Source organism: Nycticebus coucang, chromosome 10 (genome assembly GCF_027406575.1).
Source record: "Nycticebus coucang isolate mNycCou1 chromosome 10, mNycCou1.pri, whole genome shotgun sequence".
Classification (NCBI taxonomy): Eukaryota; Metazoa; Chordata; class Mammalia; order Primates; family Lorisidae; genus Nycticebus; species Nycticebus coucang.
In genome coordinates, this window is record NC_069789.1 from 20,196,143 (window position 1) to 20,219,267 (window position 23,125).

Sequence of the window (23,125 nt, forward strand, 5' to 3'; positions counted from 1 at the left end):
AAAATGAGAGCTGAGCAAGCATCCAGCGTACTCAGTACTGGTATGAAACTAGTAGATGAACAAGTACAGGCCCACATGAGGAAAAACATAATTAAATAAAGGAGGAAGAGGAGGAGAGCGGGAGGGGAGGAGCAGGGACAGCACAGTAAGCTCTCGGTACAAGGTAGCACACCTCCTAGGAGAAGAACTGGACTACAACTCAGACTTATACTAACAAATGCAAACAATGTAACCTAATCGTACATGTCCCTTTATTAATCCAGAAAAAACTAGTAATGAAAGTATTATAATACGCAAAAAAAAGTATGAGCCAATTGTTTTTGGAGATCAAAACACAGCTACCAAGAAACAGAAAAGGATTGACAAGCAGCTAAGATATCTCCACACAACCAATCACAGAGAAAACTAAACCGTCGACCACCTACCTGCATGGGAAATTGTATCAATTCTTTCAAACTTCCTTCCACTAAGGAAAGCCTAAAAGTCTATGGATCACCTTTATCATACTGGTTAACTCATCTCTAACCATCTAACACAAACAGGTAGCACACCACACAGAGAGTGTTCTACTAAAATAGCAATGAGTTCACGACATTATATATTAAATATGCTCAGGAACAAGTTTTATAGCTGGAGTTTGGATAAGTACAAGATAATGCAAATGCGATCCTGAAAAATATTAATGTCCAAACCTACACATGTAAACTCAGCCACGTATTCACCAAACGTTACGAGATGATAGATACACACACACCCATACACCAAGAAGAAAGGAGACATTTAAGGTCACTTAAGATCAAAATTTCTAGTGACCATATTACCCCTGGAAAGGTAGGGATCTTAAGTGATGCTACAGTGACCTACGAACATCGCTCATCAGCCTTTGTTGGGCCCAGCACTGAGAGTTCGTTCAGAGAACTCTGCACAGTGACATCCCAGGAGTCCATGCCTGCCTCTGCTGTGTCCTCCATCCATTACCCAGCTCCCGCCCACCTCTCCTTTACTCCTTCTATTCCTCTGTCCCTGGTTTATCTCATGTAACTATATTTTAATACTTACATGTATTGAGTATCTTTCTTCAGAGCCCCTAAAACCTCCCTTACCAACTTCACTGTCCAAATACCTCTTTTCAAGAAATGTATCAAAAGCTAAGGGAGGTTAAAGGGTTACAAGGACGCCAGCCCAGCTCCATGTGAAGCTACCTAATGACTCACACACAATCTTATCTGTACCACGTGCTAACTTGGTGGTCCCAGCCAAGAGCCCCATGCACATGTTACTCGTCATCTGAACACTGTTTCATTTGCCTGTCATGATGCTCCCAGCCTTTACCTGTCTGTGTGTATAAGTCAGTGGGTGCATTTTGAGCATCTAAAGAAAATCTTCATGTTGACTGGCATTGTCTAGGTCTCTGAAATTATAATGATCCCTACATTAATGGAGGCAATAATCAATGACAATAATTTAAAAATGGGGTGCCCATAGCACAGTGGTTACGGTGCCAGCCACGTACACTGAGGCTGGTGGGTTCGAACCCAGCCCAGGCCAGCTAAACAAGGACAACTGCAATAAAAAATAAAACATAGGTGGGCATTGTGGCGCACACTTGTAGCCCCAGCTACTTGGGAGGCTGAGGCAACAGAATCACTTAAACCCAAGAGTTTCAGGTTGCTGTGAGCTGTGACACCACAGCACTCTACTGAGGGTGATATTAATGAGATTCTGTCTCCAAAAAAAAAAAAAATTATTTTTAAATGTAAAGCATCTCCCACCTCAGAGACAAAGAAATAAGATCAGATAAGCAAGGAATGCCGAGGACACTGCCGCCTGCCTCTGTGCCATGACAGGTATGAGGGAAAGGAGAGGTATAGGTCAGAACCACCGCGGGGCTTTCCAGAAAAGGGGGTCACACACTCTTCCCTCACCCCAGCCATTTCACTTGTGTGGTATTGAGCTTCTGTGTAAGACTTTGGGAAACAGAAGAGTTCTCTTAGAAACAGGCCTTCAGGCCGGGTGTGGTGGCTTATGCCTATAATCCCAGCACTTGGAGTCCGAGGCAGGTGGATTGCCTGAGCTCATAGATTGGAGACCAGCCTTAGCCAGACTGAGACCCTGTCTCTAAAAATAGCCGGGCGTTGTGGCGGGCACCTATAGTCTCAGCTACTTGGGAGGCTGAGGCAAGAGAATCACGTAAGCCCAAGAGGTTGAGGTTGCTGTGAGCTGTGACAACATAGCACTCTATGGAGGGCGACAAAGTGATATTGTGTCTCAAAAAAAAGAAAAAAGAAAACGAAGGCGGCCTTCAGCTTTAACCAGAGCAGCAGAGTAAGGCACATCTTTAACCAGATCAAGCTGCTTTCTCAGCATTCTTCTAACAATAGAGGATGAGGACATCTGGCTACACTGAAGAGAAACAATGTCTAAAAGTACGTGAAGATTATTGGTAAAACAAAGGATTGGGGATGAAAAAGAGAAAAGCAGTGCACAGTGAAGTGGCCGTGCCAAGTAGAGCGAGGAGGCTCCTTACCCTGCTCCGTGCATGCTTTCTGCTTGATGGAGACTGGATTCAATAATGGAAGTCAAGGCATCAAATTCCTCAATGCACAACGCTTTACACATGTTCCAGGTTTTCTTAAGAGCAACTAAAGCATACAGTCGAACACTGAAATTGTGACTGAAGCACCACTGCAGTATGATCACAAGGGCTTGCTTCAGAATCAGTTTCTGAAAAAGAAGGGATAATTCTTTGAACTTATGTTTACCATGGACCATTTCATTTGTGAACAAAAAAAAAGTATACAAATAAGACACGGGAACTAAGTATAATATTACTTTAAATGAAAAAATATCCATATAATTCTCAATGAAGAATACAGTCCTTCTATGGACCCTACACTCAAAAATGTTGATTCTGCCAGTAATTGCTTGGCTGAGGCTTTTAGGACTTAAATGATGCTTCCACTTCTGTCAGTATGAAAACTTCTACTCCTCAGTTCTCATGTTCTTCTCATTTTACTTGCTGACAAGCTTTGTATACATTGAAAAAGCAGCCAAGACAATACATAATTATAAACATAATTAAGAAAGTTTTTTTCCTTTTCTTTTAGTTTCTATAGAACACTTAGTGCTCTGACCTCTACCTTGTTTTACCATAGTTCGGAATCTCTAACTTCTTAGTTAGATCCCACATACAGGTTAGGCAACACACTTTGAAGAACATGGGAAGTCTTAAATGATGATTTCTAAGAAATCTTTTTTTTTTTTTTTTTTATTGTTGTGGAGGAAATCTTTTTTATTATTGAGAACGAGTATCATTCTGTCACCCAGGCTAAGTGAGGTGGCATCAGAGCTCACAGCAACCTCAAACTTCTGGGCTCAAGTGATCTCCTGCCTCAGCCTCCCAAGTAGCTGGAACTACAAGCACGGTAATAATGCCTGGCTAATTATTCTATTATTTGTAGACACAGGGTCTCACTTTTGCTCAGGGTGCTCTCAAACTCCTGAGCTCAAGCAATCCACCCACTTGGCCTCCCAGAGTGCTACGATGAAAGTCTGTACATGAGCCACTACTCCCCTCCTGTTTCTAAAAAATCTTCACCGCCACCACCCAGATCTATCTAAGTAACAATGGGCTTTATAAATTGTAAATGAGTTTACAAAGTAAACCATTTTGCCTTTTCTTAGGTATATACGTCCATTCAGATTTTATTTTTCAGATGATACTGAAATTCAGGTTATTCTAATCTACTCATCAATGTTGTAATTTTGGGCTTTGAAAATAAAAATGAGACTTAATGTAGAAACAACACATTATACCAGAGCTCACAACAGATCTAATATGAATCCATTTGCAAAACTTGCCTAAACTATTTCTAGGCCACTATCTACCCTACTATAGGACGGAGTTTGGTCTGTTTTACCTTTCTCAAAAGATTATAAGCAAATCTCTTTCCTGTGCATATTTAAAGTAGAAAGATAACTTCTGATGCTATCTGGTGCTGCAGCTTTCTTGACTTTACAGAAAGTTTCCCTGTAACACTGCCATCTGGCTGACATACACTGTAAGACACCCTCAATTTAAGATGTATGATTTTAGAGGTCAAAATGTGGTGGGGAGAAAGGTCTTAGAATTAAATAGATTAAGGAAAAATATATACTACTGTTGTAAAACTAGAAAATTTTGAAAAATCCTAGGAAAAAAATTTCCCCTTTATTTTTATGTCTCTTTCAACACTTAAACAGTTCTTATTTTATATACCCTGTTTCCCCGAAAACAAGACAGTGTCTTATTTTAAGGTGTGCTCCCAAAGATGCACTAGGTCTTATTTTCAGGGGACGTCTTATCTTTCCTGTAAGTAGGTCTTATTTTCGGAGGATGTCTTATTTTCGGGGAAACAGGGTAGTAAGATTTCTCCTAGAATTTACAATCTTATCAATACATTCTTCTCTGTAGATGCAATAATATAGAATCTTATTCTAAATCTTACTGGCAGGTTCTCCTAAATTCTTTGTAGTTGCCACAGTGATTAATCACAATTAGCTAAGCTTTCTGCTTATCTGTGTTAATACCCACAAAGGAAATTGCTGTAAACCTCAGAAGGATGAACTTACTGTAATTTACACTCCAAATAATGACAGCATTTCATATTATCTTCAATTACCCAACACGTTTTAATACTCTGACTATAAGTTTCTTTGCATAAACATTTGTCAACTACCATTCAGTTAAGGAATACACTAAGTAAAGTCCTATTTAAAGAATTCTAAGTGAATTATTCATAAAATTAAGAATCATTATGTCAACAAAAACTACCCACTAATTTGTAAATTTGGTGTGTACTCAAGCATAAGTCAAATGTCCAAGTGAGTAAACCTTATCGGACATCTGTATCTAACACAGGCCATAAGAGTAGGGTGTGGAAGGGAAAGGGAGCAACTGCAAAAAAAGCACGAGAAAACTATTTTTAAAAACTGGTAAAAATATATAAAACTGTCAAATTTACAAATACCTTAAACTCACCTTTTCTGGAATATTTTGAGTAATGATGTCCATATGTGACAAAACTGATAAAAATGTACAAATACCTGTTTTAAGATTTTCTTCACCCTGAAAAAAGAATCAAGACAAACAAATAATCAAGGCTTCCTGTGAGCTGTGCCTGTTCAAGGCACTGTGCTGGACTCTGAGAGCCCAGGACATGAGGCAGCTTCTTCCAGAAGCAGCCCAGAGCTGGGCGAGGATGTGGGATGGGAAACAAAGGGAGGAAAGTGTCTGTCCACAGCCCGAGGTCAATGGACACAACAGTTATCAGCTGACACAGCTCTAAGTAACTACACACAGACACAAAGTATACTACGCCCTCATTTATCTGCCCGTTCTGCATATGCAGATTCAACCAACCCTGGATCAAAAATATTTGAGAAAAAAATCAGCAATACAACAGTAAAAAATACGAACTAAAAAAATAAAGTATAACAACTATTTATACTGTATTAGGTATTACAAGTAATCTAGTGATTTAAAATATGCAGAGGGATGTGCATAGGTTATAAGCAAATGTTATGCCTTCCTACATAAAGGGCTTGAGCATCTGCAGATTTTGGTATCTGCAGGGTCTTGAGACCCTACCAATACCCAGGGACTAAAATGACAGAGCCAAGAACACGGTCACTTCAGAGAAGGCCAGGCCTTTAGGGTAGGCAGGACTAGCCTGGAGAAGGAGTGGACACAGGGGAGCAGGGAGAACAAGAGTGACATGGAATGATATGTTACTTTTATGAAAATAAAGTGAAGGATGCCAGAGAAACTGGAAAGGAAGGAGACTGCAGGCAGGAAGACCAGTTTAGAAACTTCAAGAGGAAATCAGATGATTAATTCTTTTATTTAACTAATAGTTACTGAGTGCCCTGTGGGTGACAGGAATGCAGTGACAGACATAGCTCCTGCTATCATGGAACTTAGAATCAGCTGGGGAGGAAAGACAAAAATCTAATCAGATTAAAAATCTAACAGGTATTGTACTTCCGGGCTATGAAACCCAGAACAAGGGGATCCCAGTCCTCAGGGAGGTTGGCTTTCCTGAGTAATAAATACCGTGTAAACTGTGAACTGACACCCGCAGGAAGAGACAGTGATCCAGACAGAGAACGATGACCCTTTCAGGCAGATGGCTGACAGCCAGGCCTGGGGATAAGCAGGGAAGATGACGAAGGTCAATGTGGTACCAGTCACAGTGGGTGGCCTCGGGAACAGGCCCCTCACACGGGGTGGTCATGGGATTTGCTGGGCCAAGGAGACACAGCGAGCATGACGACCCAGAGGCTGCACAGGACCTGCAGTGCTTACTCCTGGAGCCCTGGGCCAAGCTTACAAAGAGGTCCAGCTTCCCCATGGGGAACCAGAGTGAGACGATACTTGGCCACCAGAGCTGTTCCTGCCACAGCATCTGAGCTACTTGGAAGTCCCAGCTTTAGCAGACACTATGTGGAAAGCTACTCAGCCAGGCCCAGTCAGCACACAAATCATGAGAATTACAGAACACTGCAGGGCACACCACTAGGCTTTAGAGAGCTCTAGCAGCAGAAAACTGAGACAATCAGTGTGCCTAAAGTGGAGAAGTACCAATGGAGCACACCAAGGTCTCGCAAGGCTCACAGGTGGGTCCTGGTCCTCAGAACCCGAGGAGGTGGTTCTTGGTCCTGAGAACACTGTGTTAAGCAAGCGGGATAATAACCCATTTAGACATTCACTGTGGAAAACCTGCTCTGCCTTCGGTGTGGAGAAGAGCTTGAAACAGAGGCAAGAGGCAGCACAGGTGACTCAGTGAGGAAGAAACCACTGCAGTGGACAACAACAGCTTGGACCAAGACATCTGAAATGACAGGGAGCGTGGAGGAGAGCAAACTGCAGCTGCAGATGAAACCTCCCGTCATCACTGGTGAAAACGTGGCAGACCACAGCATGTCAAGAAGGCATCGATCTCTCATTCTCAAAGTTTAACAGTAAAGAGAAGAGGACACTAGAATGATGGCTGGGGAAGGACGTGTCCACAGGGTAAGAATGAAGAGTTCAGAGAAGGCGATCCCAAAGGAGGGACAAGGGCACAGGGATAGATGTGAAAAAAGCCTAAGGATTTCTTCCCCTGAAATAGAAAGGGAAGAAACAGGAAAAAACACTTTGAGGAAGGCACCTCTATTTTTACACAAAATAGAAAGATCATTTATTAAGAAAGTAAAGGGTAATTTGGGAACCAAAAATAAAACATTCAAGGGACATATTTAGAACTGATGCTTTGAAACAATTTAGTATTTGTCAGGAAGCCTGCAATGGTAAACTGTCACTAATCTTGACAGTTGATGAATGATTTTCAAGATGTAAGAAACATTGGGACAGGGAAAATTGGGAGATGGGTGAAAGCAGAGATGAAACGGGAATGAAAATGAACTGGTACCTGCCTGCAGCTGGGTGACAGGGTTCCCTTCCTTCCACTTCGGTTACACACGAAATTTCCCTACCAAAAGGTTTTACTTTCTTTTTATTGTAAGGAATACATTTATTTAATTCGTTATCATTTATATTTCTAAGATCAAACAAAGACATTGCTTAGTAAATAAGAACATGGCAAGCACCTATTTCTCTTACAAATTATTTTGGTATTATTTATTACTATTATTTAGTTATTATCCAACATATTTTGTTATTATCCATATTATTTTTATTGTTGGGGATTCGTTGAGGGTATAAGAAACCAGGTTACACTGATAGCGTTTGTTAGGTAAAATCCCTCTTATAATTGTGTCTTGCCCCCAAAAGGTGTGGCACACACCGAGATCCCTTCTCCTCTCTCTCCACTCTTCGCTTCCCCCAACCCCTCCCTACCTCTGCTCTTACTTTCCCCGTCTCCCTCATTCTTTCTCTTTCTGCTCTCCCCTTCCCCTAGCCCCTACCATGTACTAGATCATTAATTGTCCTCATATCAAAATTGAATACATTGGATTCATGCTTCTCCATTCTTGTGATGTTTTACTAAGAATAATGTCTTCCACTTCCATGCAGGTTAATAGAAAGGATGTAAAGTCTCCATCTTTTTTTAATGGCTGAATAGATTCCATGGTATACATATACCACAGCTTGTTAATCCATTCCTGGGTTGGTGGGCATTTAGGCTGTTTCCACATTTTGGCGATTGTAAATTGAGCTGCGATGAACAGTCTAGTGCAAGTGACCTTATGATAAAAAGATTTTTTCCTTGTGGGTAGACGCCCAGTAATGGGATTGCGGGACCAAATGGGAGGCCTAGCTTGAGTTCTCTGAGGGTTCTCCATACTTCCTTCCAAAAAGATTGTGAGTTTATAGTCCCACCAGCAGTGTAAAAGTGTTCCTTTCTCTCCACATCCACGCCAGCATCTGCACTTTTGGTATTTTGTGATGCGGGCCATTCTTGCTGGCGTTACATGATTATCACAGGGTGGTTTTGACTTGCATTTCTCTAATAATTAGGGATGATGAACATTTTTTCATGTTTGTTAGTCACTTGTCTTATTCAGAGAAGGTTCTATTTATCTCTCTTGCCCACTGATATATGGGATTGTTGACTTTCGTTTCTTTTTTTTCTTTTTAAGAGACAGAGTCTCACTTTATTGCCCTCGGTAGAACACCATGGAGACACAGCTCACAGCAACCTCCAACTCCTGGGCTTAAGGGATTCTCTTGCCTCAGCCTCCAGAGTAGCTAGGACTACAGGTGCCTACCAGAAGGCCCGGCTATTTTTTTGTTGTAGTTTAGCCAGGGCCGGTTTGAACCCACCACCCTAGGTATATGGGGCCAGCGCTCTACCCAATGAGTCACAGGCACCACCCAATTGTTGGCTTTTTTTCATGTGGATTAGTTTCAGTTCTCAATAGATCCTAGTTATCAAGCTTTTGTCTGATTCAAAATATGCAAATATCCTTTCCCATTGTGTAGGTTGTCTATTTGTTTTGGTTGTTGTCTCCTTAGCTGTACAGAAGGTTTTCAGTTTAATTAAATCCCATTTGTTTATTTTTTATTTTTTGTAGAGACAGAGTCTCACTTTACTGCCCTCAGTAGAGTGCCATGACGTCACAGGACACACAGCAACCTCCAGCTCTTGGGCTTCCATGATTCTCCTGCCTCCGCCTCCCGAGCAGCTGAGACTACAGGCGCCTGCCCCAACGCCCGGCTATTTATATGTTGCAGTTCAGCTGGGGCTGGGTTTCAACCCGCCACCCTCGGTATATGGGGCTGGCACCCTACTCACTGAGCCACAGGTGCCACTCTCATTTATTTTTATTGTTGTAGCAATTGCCATGGAAGTCTTCATAAAGTCTTTACCCAGGCCAATATCTTCTAGTGTTTTTCCTATGCTTTGAGGATTTTTATTGTTTCATGCCTTAAATTTAAGTCTTTTATCCATCTTAAATCAATTTTTGTGAGTGGTGAAAGGTGTGGGTCCAGTTTCAGTTTTTTACATGTGGATATCCAGTTCTCCCAGTACCAGTTATTGCATAGGGATTCTTTCTCCCAATGTACGTTCTTGTTTGGTTTATTGAAGATTAGGTAGTTGTAAGATGTTAGTTTCATTTCCTGGTTTCCTATTCAATTCCAGATGTCTATGTCTCTATTTTTGTGCCAGTACCATGCTGTTTTGACCACTATGGCCTTGTAGTACAGCCTAAATTCTGGTATGCCGATGCCCCTGGCTTTGTTTTTATTACTAAGAACTGCCTTAGCTATATGGGTTTTTTTCTGCTTCCATACAAAATGAAGAATTATTTTTTACAAGTCTTGAAAGTATGATGCTAGTATTTTAATAGGGATGGCATTGAATCAGATAGATTACTGAACATACTATGGGAAGTATAGACATTTTAACAATGTTGATTCTTCCCATCTATGAGCATAGTATGTTCTTCCATTTGTTAATATCCTGCTATTTCCTTTCCTAGGGTTTCATAATTTTCTTTATAGAGGTCTTTCACCTCCTTTGTTAGGTATACTCCTAGGCATTTCATTTACTTTGGGGGTATGGTGAAGGGAGTTATGTCCTTAATTAGCCTCTCATCTTGACTGTTATTGGCATATACAAAGGCTACTGCCTTGTGGACATTGATTTTATATCCTGAGACATTGCTGTATTTTTTGATGACTTCCACAAGTCTTGTGGTTGAGTCTTCGGGGTTCTCTAAGTATAAGATCATGTCGTCAGAAAAGAGGGAGAGTTTGACCTCCTCTGATCCCATCTGGATGCCTTTTTATTTCCTTGTTTTGCCTGACTGTATTGCCTAGAACTTCCAGCACTATGTTGTATAGTAACGGTGAGAGAGGACAACCTTGTCTGGTTCCAGTTCTAAGTGGCAAAGCTTTCAGTTTTACTCCATTCACAATATTAACTGTGGGTTTGTCATAGATAGCTTCAATCAGCTTCAGAAATGTGCCCCCTATGCCTATACTCTTCAGTGTTCTAATTAGAAAACGATGCTGGATTTTATCAAATGCTTTTTCTACATCTACTGAGAGGATCATATGGTCTTTGTTTTTGCTTCTGTTAATATGGTGAATAATGTTTATGGACTTGCGTATGTTAAACCAGCCTTGCGTCCCTGGGATGAAACCTACTTGATCATGATGTATGACTTTTTTGGTGATAAACTCTAATCCATTGGCTAGGATTTTGTTGAGAATTTTTGTATCTATATTCATCAGTGAAATTGGTCTAAAGTTTTCCTTTTTCATTGGTTTTTTTCCTGGTTTTGATATCAGGGTGATGTTTGCTTCATAGAACATGTTGGGGAAGATTCCTTCCTCAATTTTTGGGAATAATTTCTGCAGTAGGGGAATAAGCTGTTCTTTGAAGATTTTGATAGAATTCTGGTGTGAAGCCATCTGGACCAGGGCATTTTTTTTATTGGGAGAATTTTTATTGTTTCTTTGATCTCAGTGCTTGAAATTGATCTATTCAGGAGATCTATTTCTTCCTTGCTAAGTCTAGGGAGAGGGTGTGATTCCAAATACTGATCTACTTCCTTCACCTGGTCAAATTTCTGGGCATAGAGTTTCTTCTAGTATTCAGAGATAATCTCTTGTACCTCTGTGGCATCAGTTATTTCCTCCCTATCAAAGTTTTATCTACTTTATTTTTCAAAAAACCAACTCCTTGTTTCATTAATTTTCTGAATGATTCTTTTGTTTTCAATTTCATTAATCTCTTTTGGATATTTCTTTTCTTCTGCTGGATTTAGGCTTTGATTGTTCTTCTTTTTCCAATTCCATAGATGGCTTTGTGAGTTTTTTGATGTGGTCTCTTTCTGTGTTTTAGAATGTAGGCATCTAAAGTGATAAATTTTCCTTTCAGGACTGCTTTTGCAGTATCCTACAGGTTTTGCTAGCTTGTCTCTTCATTTTTGTTATGCTCAAGGAAGTTAATGATTTCCTCTTTTATTTCTTCCTGCACCCAACTCTCATTCAGCATAAGGTTGTTTAATTTCCATCCCTTTGTGTGGGGTTGAACATTTTTGTTGGAGTTGAGTTCCATCTTTAATGCCTTACGGTCTGAGAAGAAACAAGGTAAAATTTTAGTTCTTTTGATTCTGTTGAGGTTTGTTTTGCGTCCTAGGATATGATTAATTTTGGAGAATGTTCCAAGGGCCAATGAGAAAAATACATATTCTTTAGCTTTGGGATGGAGTGTTCTATATAAGTTTATCAAGCACAGTTGTTTTAGAGTCTCATTAAGTCAGTTGTATCTTTGTTTAATTTCTGTTTAGGGGATCTGTCCAGCTCTGTACGAATGTTAACTCTTTAACTCTGTTAAAGTCCCCTGTTATTATGGTGTTATAGGATATCATGTTGCTCAAACTAATCAAGGTCTGTTTCAAGAATTTGGGAGCATTTAAGTTGGGGGAATAAACATTTAGAATTGAAATGTCTTCTTGTTGTATTTTTTTCTTGACCAATATGAAGTGACCATCTTTGGCTTTTTTGACTTTAGTTGTTTTAAATCCACATGTATTTGAAAATAAGATTGCAACCCCTCTTTTCTTCTGAATTCCATTTGCCTGAAAAATTATCTTCCAATCCTTAACTCTTGAGTTTTAATTTGTCTTTTGTGGCTAGGTGTGTTTCCTGCAGACAATAAATGGATAGCTTGTGGTTTTTAATCCAATCAGCCAATCTATGCCTCTTCAGTGGGTAATTCCGCCATTAACATTTATTGAGATAATTGATAAATGTTGCAGCATTCCATTCATCTTATTTTGCGCAAGTCTATTGTTTAGTTTTATCTTTTGCATCATTGTGGAAGCTAGCTCTGTCCTTTAATTTTGAGTGCTTACTTTGCTGGTGGTCCATTGTGATGGTCAGTGTGTAGAACAGGTTGAAATATTTCCCGTAGAGCTGGTCTTGTGGCAAATTTCCTAATGTTTGAATATCAGTAAAAGATTTGATTTCTCTGTCAATTTTAAAGCTTAGCAGGATATAGAATTTTGGGCTGGAAATTGTTCTGTTTAAGTAGATTAAAGATAGATGTCCATTGTCTTCTGGCTTGAAAAGTTTCATTAGAGAAGTCTGCAGTCACCCTGATGGATTTGTCCCTGTAGGTCAATTGGTGCTTACTCCTGGCAGCTTGAAGAATCTTTTCTTTTGTCTTGACTTTGGACAGGTTCATTACAATGTGTCTTGGAGCAGCTCTATTAGAGTTGAGGCGACCTGGGGTCCGATATCCCTCTGAAAAGAGTTGTTTCAGAATCTTTGGTGATATTTAGGAAATTTTGGTTTATAATATTCTCTAGTATAGCTTTCATTCCTCTGGGGCATTCTTCTTCCTCTTCTGGGATACCTATAACTCGTATGTTTGAACACTTCATGAAGTCCCATAATTCTGTCAGTGAATGTTCTGCTTTCTCTCTCTTCTTTTCTACCTCTTTAACTATCTGATTTATCTCTTGAGCTTTGTCCTCTACCTCTGAGATTCATTATTCTGCATGGTCTAATCTGCTGTTGATACTTTCTATTGCATCTTTAAGTTCCCTAATTGAGGGCTTCAATTCCTTCAGCTCTGCTATATCCTTTCTATATTCTTCATATCATTCATCTCTTACTTGATTCTGTATTTGGATTTCCTTTTGGTTATTTCCCACATTCTCAGCAATTTCCTTCATTGTTTTTTGGTTATTTTCCACTTTCTCAGCAATTTTCTTCATTGCTTTCAGCATTTAAAATTTAAATTTCCTTTCTGTCATTTCTAACATTTCTTTATAGGTAGAATCCTCTGTAGTAGCTAACTCATGGTCCCATGGGGGGGAGGGTTGCTCTGGTCTGGTTTTTCATGTTGCCAGGATTTTTCCACTGATTCTTCCTCCTGAGTGTTTTCTTTCATCTGTTTCCTTGTCCTAATTTTCCTTTCACTTCCTCTTGCTCTTTAAGTTACTGTGCCTCTAGCCTAAGGTTACTTGAGTCCTTCTGGTACAGGACCAAAAGGATGAGAAGATTGAAGAGTAAGAAGGAAAAAAAAAAAAAAAAAAAAAGAGAAAGGAGAAGGGGTGAGTAAAAGGGAATACTGACAAAAACAAGAGAGGCACAGAAAGAGGGAGACAGGAGTAATAAAGGTGTATAGTACAGTACTTTGACCCAACATTAAAAACCCCCAACCTCTGGGGGTGCTGGGTTGGGTGGTTCCCTTGAGGTCAGCTGCTCTTTGCCAGCCTGAGGAGACACAGTACCCAACCTCCACCATATAGAGAAGTAAAAGAAAAATACTATAAAAACCAAACCAAACAAACAGAAAACCTTATGGGGAAAATCGGGGGAAACACAAAATAATAGGGGCAGAAACACTAGCAAAAATGAATTCCTTATTATTAAAGAAGGCAACAATGGAAAATTATATTAAACTAGAAAAATGAAGAAAATAAAAGGAAAACTCTCGAGGGAAAATGTTGAAATAAAAACCCAAACCCAAACCAAAGCAGTATATATATATCTTGTGGAATATTGTCTGGGCAACAGGTGATCTTCTGGAGTATGAGATGTTAATCACAATGCTAATACAGCTGAATGAGATGGACACTGGAGGCCTCTGCTGACTTCCCAAACCTCACAGGGTTGAGAACCTAAATCTCTCCTCAGAACACTTAAAAGACACTTTAAACTGTTAATCTTGGTTAAGCAGAAGCTTTCCCAGGAAAGCATTTGTCTCTGGGATGTCTCCTGAAGCAGCTGCCCACTTATCCAGTGCGCCGTAACTGGTCTCACTCTATGCCCGAGGGTCAAGCCCACAAAGCAGCCCTCCTACTGCTAAACACTGAAAGCTCCACTCTTCCCCAGCATCTAAATTCCGGCCTTTGGCGCTGCTCAGTCACTGGATCACTCGCCCAAGGTCTGCCGGGCCTTGCTTTGCGACCCTGAGGGTGGAGCCTACAGGGGCAATTCTCCCACAATGGTTGCATGTGCAGCCCACAGCTGAACAGTATTAGCTCAACGGCTCAGTCTGGGGCCCTAGACAAAGCTTAAAGTCATCCACACTCTTGCCCAAGTTCTCCCACGGTAGTTCAACCCAGTGCCCAAGTCCAAAAAAACAAAACCACCCACAGGGAAGGCCTTCCCTGTTTGCAATCTCACTGCTGTTGAAGTTACAGCTGCAGCAGCCACAGCCTCAGACCAAACAAATGTAACCACTTGCCACTTCTCTACTGCTTTTGTCCTCCTCCTGAGGTCCAGAAGTCTCTGGCTATCTTCCTGCATCCTCCAAGGGATGTTTCTGGGTAAAGCCTACAAGCCAGAGATGCCTGAAGTCTCTCTGCAATCTCACTGTGCCCAGTTGCAAAGAAGCTATTACTCAGTAGAGTGCCATGGCGTCTTACCTCATAGTAACCTCAAACTCTTGGGCTTAGGTGATTCTCTTGCCTCAGCCTCCCAAGTAGCTGGAACTAGAGGCACTCGCCACAAAACCCAGCTATTTTTTTTGTTGTAGTTGTCATTGCTGTTTAAATGGCCTGGGGCCGGGCTTGAACCCGCCAGCCTTGGTGCCATGTGGCTGGAGCCATAATCACTGTGCAACGGGCACAGAGCCTATCCTTATTTATTTTGTTGGACAAATAGCCCTCAAATAAAAACTATAATATATTCAAGATAAATGCCAGGTATATCTCACCTTACTTAATTTAGAGCTTGCAAAACACCTTATGGTGTCAAGACATTAGCACAACTAAGAGTCGAAAACAACTTTTAGAGTGAAATAATCTCCCAGCATAGTCAAAATAATTTCCTAACTTCAAAAAATATGAAAAATGTTCTTTACTTACATAGGAAAAACAATCCCAGAACTTTGGAAGAAATTGAGGGAATTTATGAAGAATCAATATAATAATCCATTCTACAAAATATTTTACAGATGCTTGATTGTTGATGAAACCAGCCTGGAAAATTCTGTCAATAATTCCAGTCAAGAAGTTCTGAGAAAAATAAAATTCACAAATTAAACTGTTAAGGTTATTAATTTAATAAAATAGCCTCCATTTAAAAACCAGCTTAATGTTTTTATAGAAGTAATTTATCAAATCCACAACTCTCCAGGCAAAGACCAAAAACTGTTGATTTAAATACAGTGATGAAGGGCTGCACTGAGCACTTTACAATTTACTTGGGCATCAGTTCCATGAGGAAGAGGTTATTATCATCCGTAATTTTACAGGAAAAGGAAAGGATTCAGAAAAGTCAAATAACTTTCCCAAAGTAACATACTTAGTTAGTTAAGTCAAGATCTGCCAAGACACTGGGGCTTAAAACTTGGAACAAAAGATAGCACCGAGGCTGGAGCCAGCAGGAGGGAAACAAAGTCTCAGAGGGCCAGGCAGAATCTGAGATTGTGTTGTAAAGTGGAGTGTGAATTTTATAGTTAGACTTGATTTTCAATTCCATCTCTCCCATTCACTAGTTTTGTTAACCTAATCTCTTTGAACTGTGGTGCTCTCACAGATAAAAAGAGAATATTTGTGGCCTGTCTTGAAAGACTATTGTAAACAAAACCGTCAAACTTAGTGGTTTAAAACTCTTAGCAGTGGCTGTTCCATCACAGATGGGCTACCATTCTTCCACGTAGGCCCACCTGCTCAGATATCTTCCCCACCCTCTCAATGTCACCCGTCTTGAGGGAGACCTCCACTCCAAGAAAAAAATGCTCTCGGCAACCCAGTAAAGCATTTCAAAAATGTTTCCTTTTTAAATACCTTTTTATGTTTAATGAAGTATAATATATCCTGCATTTTTTTGGGAAAAACTATATTAACATTAACTGCCACGCAAGTTGTATTTAATGCATGCCAGTTTTGTGCCCAGGGCCTTGGGAAGTATATATAACCTACATGTCTCTTTAGCTTGGGTACCTTGGGAGCCACATGGGCCACAAGGAAAAAGATTTTTTTTTTCCTACTGTGGCAGTCAATGTGTTAAAAGATCCGTGATGAAAACCAGCAGCCTTCACCACATACCCACACCCACCACTCCCCAGAAGCAACTCTTTTGAGGAGTTGTCACTTACATGTGACTCTTAAATGTGTCACTTACACACTTACACTGTTACTCAGATGTTTCTCTATCACAGATTATTCGTAAGACTGTAGAGGATGGGGAGGAGAGTAGCAAACTTTAAACGCTGAGGAAATTTTTTTGCATTCAATTTTTTTTTAAATTGCGTGAGTCATGCACCCTCACTTCCTCAGGGCGATTATCTTTTTAACAGGAGTAACACACAAAGACACTAGAGAAATCAGACAGGCCACGCAACTGTTCTTCCCTCCTTACGGAAGAGAAGAAAAGGTAACTGGGTGAAGAGACTCCGTTGTAAGAGACTTTGCTTTGGTGGTTTGTGTGGCCACGCTATTCACAAAATGAAGGGCAAGAAACTCCACCATGGGAAACAATAACCCCACCCAAATGATGCCAATTTGCCTGGTTTCTACAGTACAGATAATTCAACACAATAACACTCTAAAATAACTTAACTATGGAAAATGGGATGTATTTATATTTTTTAATCAAATGGCATATACAACTTTAAATAGTTTAAATGGTAAATGGAAAAATGAAGGTCATGTAACCAGTTTTTAATTTCTATAATACATAATGTGGTTGTGGTATGCTCTAATTTTTTTTTAAACTTTCATTTTGAGAACTATAGCATAAATTTTAAACAGATTACTTTTTCAATTTTAAAATAGTACATGACAGTTTCTACAAAATAATTTATTCATATCAAATTTTATGGTTACAAGGTACAAACAAATATAATAAATTTTATACCTCATCAAATCTGGGGAAAAGTACGAGCAGAGTCTGCCATATTCGGTTTTTCACTCTGTGTTGTAGAGAATTCACATAGTAGCTAATTTTGGACTTAGACACCAATTCATCCTGCAGGAAAGACAGGAAGGAATTATGATTAATGTAAACAAAATTAATGACAACTTCAAAGGCAGAAGGCTTAAATTGGATGTAGGGACTTTTTGTCCCCCAAATAGCAATTAGGAAGATAAGAAAAACAAGAAGTGGCACTTTAAAATCTCCTTTCAAAACACTGATCTTAGTTGCTTTTAACTTAATCTACTTTTAAAATTAGAAAAAGGACCACAGAACTGGGAGATCTGGAGTCACGGGGCAAGGAGAGACAGAGATCTGACATTTACCACCATGCACGATTTCTCGTTTTGAGCTGCTTGTCTTATTAGGATCTGGAATAACCTTATCAGCATTAGATGCAAATGCCACTAAGACAGAAGCCACTCCAGAACGTGGACAGCTGCAAACCTGTCTCTAAGCAGAAGGGCAGGGCAGCTCTAAGCCGTCCACACCAGCAGGGAGCTCGCCCAGCTTCTAAGGTCTGTGCCACCTATGGGCAGCCAAGTGCAAGGTTTGCTCTTGTTACCGTTGACTGTTAGTGCTTTAGCTGTGAAGCCAGGTCACACTGAAGAGTGTTTTAACATTTTCAAACGTCTTAAAGCTGCAAAACTCAGCCAGTCATTCACCACTTCTAGAAACCATTTTTGCATAATGATCCTCGTCTTTATCTTCCCTATGATTTTTATGCTTCCATCTCAGTCTTTGCTTTTGGGCATATATAAAATCTCATCATAAGAGCTAAGTTAATATAGATTTTAATGACTCCTGACAATGATTAAAATCTTATAATCTCTATAATCATTATTTCTTTTGGGAAATTTCCTTTTGATATGGGAGTGTTCGTGTTTTGGTTTCATATACTGCTCAAGCTCAAGGCAACTAAAAATGGAATTACTAGGTGAATCACTCATGCATTCAAAAGATGTATCTTCACATCAACTAAGCTGCCATTAGGACTTTAACAAGTCACCGTCCTCATGTGAAAGTTCATCTTTCAGAGCAAAATCTTCTGTCCATTTACTGGTTCCACACAATGTGCTCCTATATGCACAAATACCTTCCTTTTCCCTCCTAGTCTCATGAGCCTCCTATAGCTCCATATACCTTCCAGAGTTCTGTTCCCTCAAAGCCATATCCCTTACTTCTGAATCAACCCAGGGCTCTTAAGTTCTCTGATCCTCACTTCAAGCTGTCAGGCACTGCTGAAGAAAGGAAAAGTCACCCAGCACAAGTGACTTCACTAATCACAGGTATTCCAGCTGCAGCTGTGCCTGCTAGGCATCTGGTTTCTAAACTATCAGCTCCAGAATCACCTTACAACACTAAGTTTCTCACTCCATAGACTAAGAGGCCTGAGAACATGCATTTCGAACAAGTCCCCAGGATGCTGAGGCTGCTGTTCCAGAGAAGGCGCTTTAACAATTACCGTGCTAGACAAGTATTCTGCCTTTTCAAGTCTGTTTCCCAAAGCAGCTGCACCATTTCACTTTCCTACCAGCAACACAGGAGGTTCCAGTTTCTTTACATCCTCACCAGTACTTGCTATTTTGAGTTTGTTTTTGTTAATGGCCATCCTAGAGGCTGTGACAGTAAAAGATTTTGCCCGTGTGATCACTGCCAGCCTCTCCACAATGATCATTTCCCACTCTCTACTGGATCATCTCCTCCAGCACACAAACACGCTCTAATTATCCTTCATCTTTAAAAATCCCCTTCCTGGGACCATCTCCTTCTACTGTTCCTTCTTTTTCATGGCAAACTCCAAAGATGCCTGTACTGTCTCCACACACTCAATTCTGGTTTTCTTCTATTTGGGTTCTCATTCCCACCATCTCACTGAAATGCCTTTTGTTGGGGAGACCAATGACAGAGATCTAATGGCCAGTCGGCAGCCTGCTTGTCCTCCAGGCAGCACTTTCTTCACTTGCCCTCCCCCCCCAACAAAGCCTTTTCTCCTGGTTTCCTTCTACCTCCCAAATGTGGCCTGATGAGAGAGGCCCTCCCAGACACCGTATTGAATAGCTAAACATACATCACAATATGTATTTTTGTTCTACCTGATAGAATACTCAGCTCCCACCACTTTAAATTCCACTAATTCTTTAGAAAACCAATCAAGTACTATTTCCTTTGGAACTTCTTCCCCAAGTCAGACAGTGTGGAGGAGGAGACTGCTGCACAACAAATACTCCCAAGGTTTTACACAATAAAGCTCATCTGCTACCTTAAAAAAACAAATGTACGATAAACACTCCTATTTTAAGACAGTGAGTTAAGTGGGTTCTGGTGACATACAAGTGTTCGGACCAAGTTAGAAAGCAGACCAAACACTACCAACTATTTCAGCTTCAAATTCTGTGTGTCATTTAAAGATTACAAGGGCACAGACATGACTGTATGTCCTTTCTGTCTTCTCCCTAGATTTACTAAGTCTGTTCTTCAGAGACTGTGACGTACATTTAGAAAGACTTCAGGAGGCTCCCAAAAGACCTAGTTAGTTAGTTAAATCCTGGTTGGTAACTGCCCAATTCAAGTTTGATTTTGGAAAATAGTATTTTTCTAACACCATCTAAACTTCATTCTGTTGGATTATTTTTTATCTAGATGAATGAGAAATTTTTACCAATCTTAGATGAACCAATCATAAACCTACATCTAAATACAACAATATATTACATTAGAAGCAAATCCTGAGATAATCTTTCAGGGACTCTCAAGCACAATCAATTCTTAACATTATGCCACCTTCTAATTTTTACCTTTTTATTCCTTTTTTTTATAAAACAATGTATGGATCTAGCGCTCTAAATATAACTGGTTTTGACTGGAACTGGGAAATCCACAGAATGAAGTTTAGATGGTTATCAGAAAAATATTATCTCTAAAATCAAACTTGAATTGGGCAATTACTAACCAGGATTTAACTAAAAATACAGAACATAAACTTCATGTTTTCTCCTGATAAAAAATATTTAGAAATTTATATACTGGTAATATAAGGAACAAATACTGGACAAGGGACTTGTTAAAAACAAAGATCTTTTAAAGTAAAATAAAACATGCTTACTTTATCAAATAGCTTGATTGCAAGATCCTCCATAAACAACTTATGGGATGTATTTGAGCCATCTAATAAACATAGGAATTTTATTGCACAAATTCTCACATAAGGGTCTTCTCTTTTAGTACTAAAAAATATTAAATAATAAACAATGTTAATACATTTTTAAAATAGAAAGATGGTACCAAATATAAGTTTCAAATATCATTAAAATTCGAAAACCTTCCAAAACTTTTTAAAATTATGTAGGTTCATACTTAATGTCAATAACTTTTTAGTTCAAGATACAATATTATAAATGAGTATGTTAAAAGGAGTGTTTGTTCAGAAAAAAATGTATGAGCATAAATTCATCCAGATTTCTGGAAAAACAACGCACACGTAATATTTGTGGACAAAGCAGATCATAGCTCCTGAAACTATTCCTGAAAGAAGACCACAGACCCGTCTATGCACCGGGGCAACACTGTGCATCACACATCTATCTCAGTGACCTGTCCTTGTCACATCCTGCAAATGCACATTCTCTCAGCGAGGGGCCAACACAGGAAGCACTCTGTGCTCTGAACCACCCCAGTGTCTTCAGCATCCACATGTAGAAAGATAAATCAAGTGAAACTGATAAAGATTTCCACATTTCATTATAGTTGTGATGTTTACATGGGTTACTTACACACACCTTTATAAATTGATGCTTATATGAATAAACATCACATTAATTTAACAACAAAGCAACTATCCAGTCACCAACTGCAAAATTTCACTTTCATTCCTATATTTGACCAACCCAAAAAAACAAAAAATAAATTTAAAACAATTGATGACAAAATGTATATATTTAATAAAGAATGCCAGATGATTAAAACATCGCTAGGACTCTCAGAATAAGAAAAACTTGGTGGTAACTCCATCCACCAATCATTTTTTGTTCTAATTTTGAAAATCAGCATGAATAACACAACACTATTTTCATCTTCTTTATAAGCACACACAAAATTTTGAAAGCTATGGGGAAAAAAACTTGGAAAAAGAAAGCTACCGGACATGTTCTAAGAAAATTAATTCAGAGGTTAGATAAGACTAGTGTTATCCCAGACATCAAAAATTTAAGGGTCTATCCCCCCCACCAATTGAGCTGCATACATTAAAATGTAAAGCTTTTTACACATCAATCATAGCTCAATAAAGTGGTTTATAAAAAACCAAAATCTTTAGGGCATTTCACAGAGTAATTCTATTTTTTTTTTATAACATACTGACTTATTAAATGGTGAATTTTAATTGCACGTGAAATTTTACAGCCAAAAAAAGTATAAAAGTATTTGTGCTGATGACCACCCCTTCCCAAGAAAGAAGAGGAACAAGGGGTTTTTCTCCATAGGTCGCTTTCTCATTTATGCTGGACTTGGCACTAAAAGTTTTGTGAATAGTAACAGATATGTTTCTACCATACTTCTGAAAGCTCATTCAATATATATCACTAGTAAACATTTAGTGTTTAACAAATACAGAATGTCTGTCACATGTTAAATTTTAAATATCTATTAAGACACAGAAAATAATCCATCATACTTACTTTTCTATAACGATGTTTGCCGCACAGTCATGTCCAAGAGTTTCTATGAAGTTCTGCACATCCTGAATAAGTCTTTCCATAAAAAACATTTGATAAAGAACAGGTTTTAAATAGGAAAATAAATTAAAGGCTTAAGGTTAAAAGTTAACTAATAATTTACATTCTTCCAACTGAAAGCCTCAAAACAAAGACACGAGTCCACTTGAGTAGGTATTTAGTAGAAGTTACGGCCAGTTAAAATAACAGCATCTTTTACCTCTGATCACGCCTGAACACAGTTCCAAAGATACACGCCTCGAGGATAAGTTCACTGTAACTTTTAGCATTTGATACAGCCCCTGGGGATGCATCTGAAGCAGATACTATCCAAGACTGGCAGCAATAACTTATCAGCACATTGAAGACTCCAGTTTTTATAGCAGACATTTCAATTATCTTGTACATAATCTGTAATGAAGTACAATGGTCATTTAATCCTTTAACCAATGTAGTTTAAAAAATTAGTGTTGCTTAATTGTTACTTGAATTGTTTTAAATGACAGTTTCAACTCTGTTAATAGTCTGAAAAATTTAAAATTCATTACTGTTAGAATAATTCTACAAGATATTCAATAATCAGAGAATGCTAATTTTTCACCTCTCAGTAATAAATACAATTTTACTAATAGTGATTTTGCCTGGAAATATTCAAGAGAAACAACTACCCAAAGTAGTAAAAGGATAGGGAAAAAAAACTTCATCCCGTATATTTCACTTTCCTTTACATTTCACCAGTGAGCTCTCTTTGCTGGAGGTAGCAAAGACCACATCTCTGCGTATGTACTATGGGGTCTAAAGGGACAGAGAGAGGTGGCACAGGGCAGCAGGATTAACAGAAGGATTTGACTCTTGGTTTTCCCCTTTAGATCGGGGGGCATAATGAAATTTCACCTCCGTACGTTCTCTACTGTATCAGTGGTTGCAAATACAAATACATCCAGAAACCCAACAAGACCTTTTTATTTATTTATTTATTTTTGCACAGTTTTTTTTTGCCAGGGCTGGGTTTGAACCCACCACCTCAGGCATATGGGACAGG

General features: G+C 39.2%; 1 protein-coding gene across 4 annotated transcripts in view; it reads right to left on the reverse strand.

The window, feature by feature from the left end:
- Positions 1-23,125, reverse strand: part of TARBP1 (TAR (HIV-1) RNA binding protein 1) — a 91,289-nt gene that overhangs the window by 12,516 nt on the left and 55,648 nt on the right. For all 4 annotated transcript variants that reach the window (XR_008383090.1, XR_008383089.1, XM_053605775.1 and 1 more), the window contains exons 18-24: positions 22,304-22,494; positions 22,048-22,119; positions 20,478-20,598; positions 17,315-17,425; positions 15,319-15,468; positions 5,021-5,107; positions 2,528-2,724 (exon numbers count right to left, since the gene is read on the reverse strand). Coding sequence is in view for 2 of the 4 variants with exons in the window: in XM_053605775.1 (XP_053461750.1) it covers positions 2,528-2,724; positions 5,021-5,107; positions 15,319-15,468; positions 17,315-17,425; positions 20,478-20,598; positions 22,048-22,119; positions 22,304-22,494 (929 nt within the window). In the remaining 2 variants the exon portion in view is untranslated. The remainder of the gene's footprint in view (positions 1-2,527; positions 2,725-5,020; positions 5,108-15,318; positions 15,469-17,314; positions 17,426-20,477; positions 20,599-22,047; positions 22,120-22,303; positions 22,495-23,125) is intronic.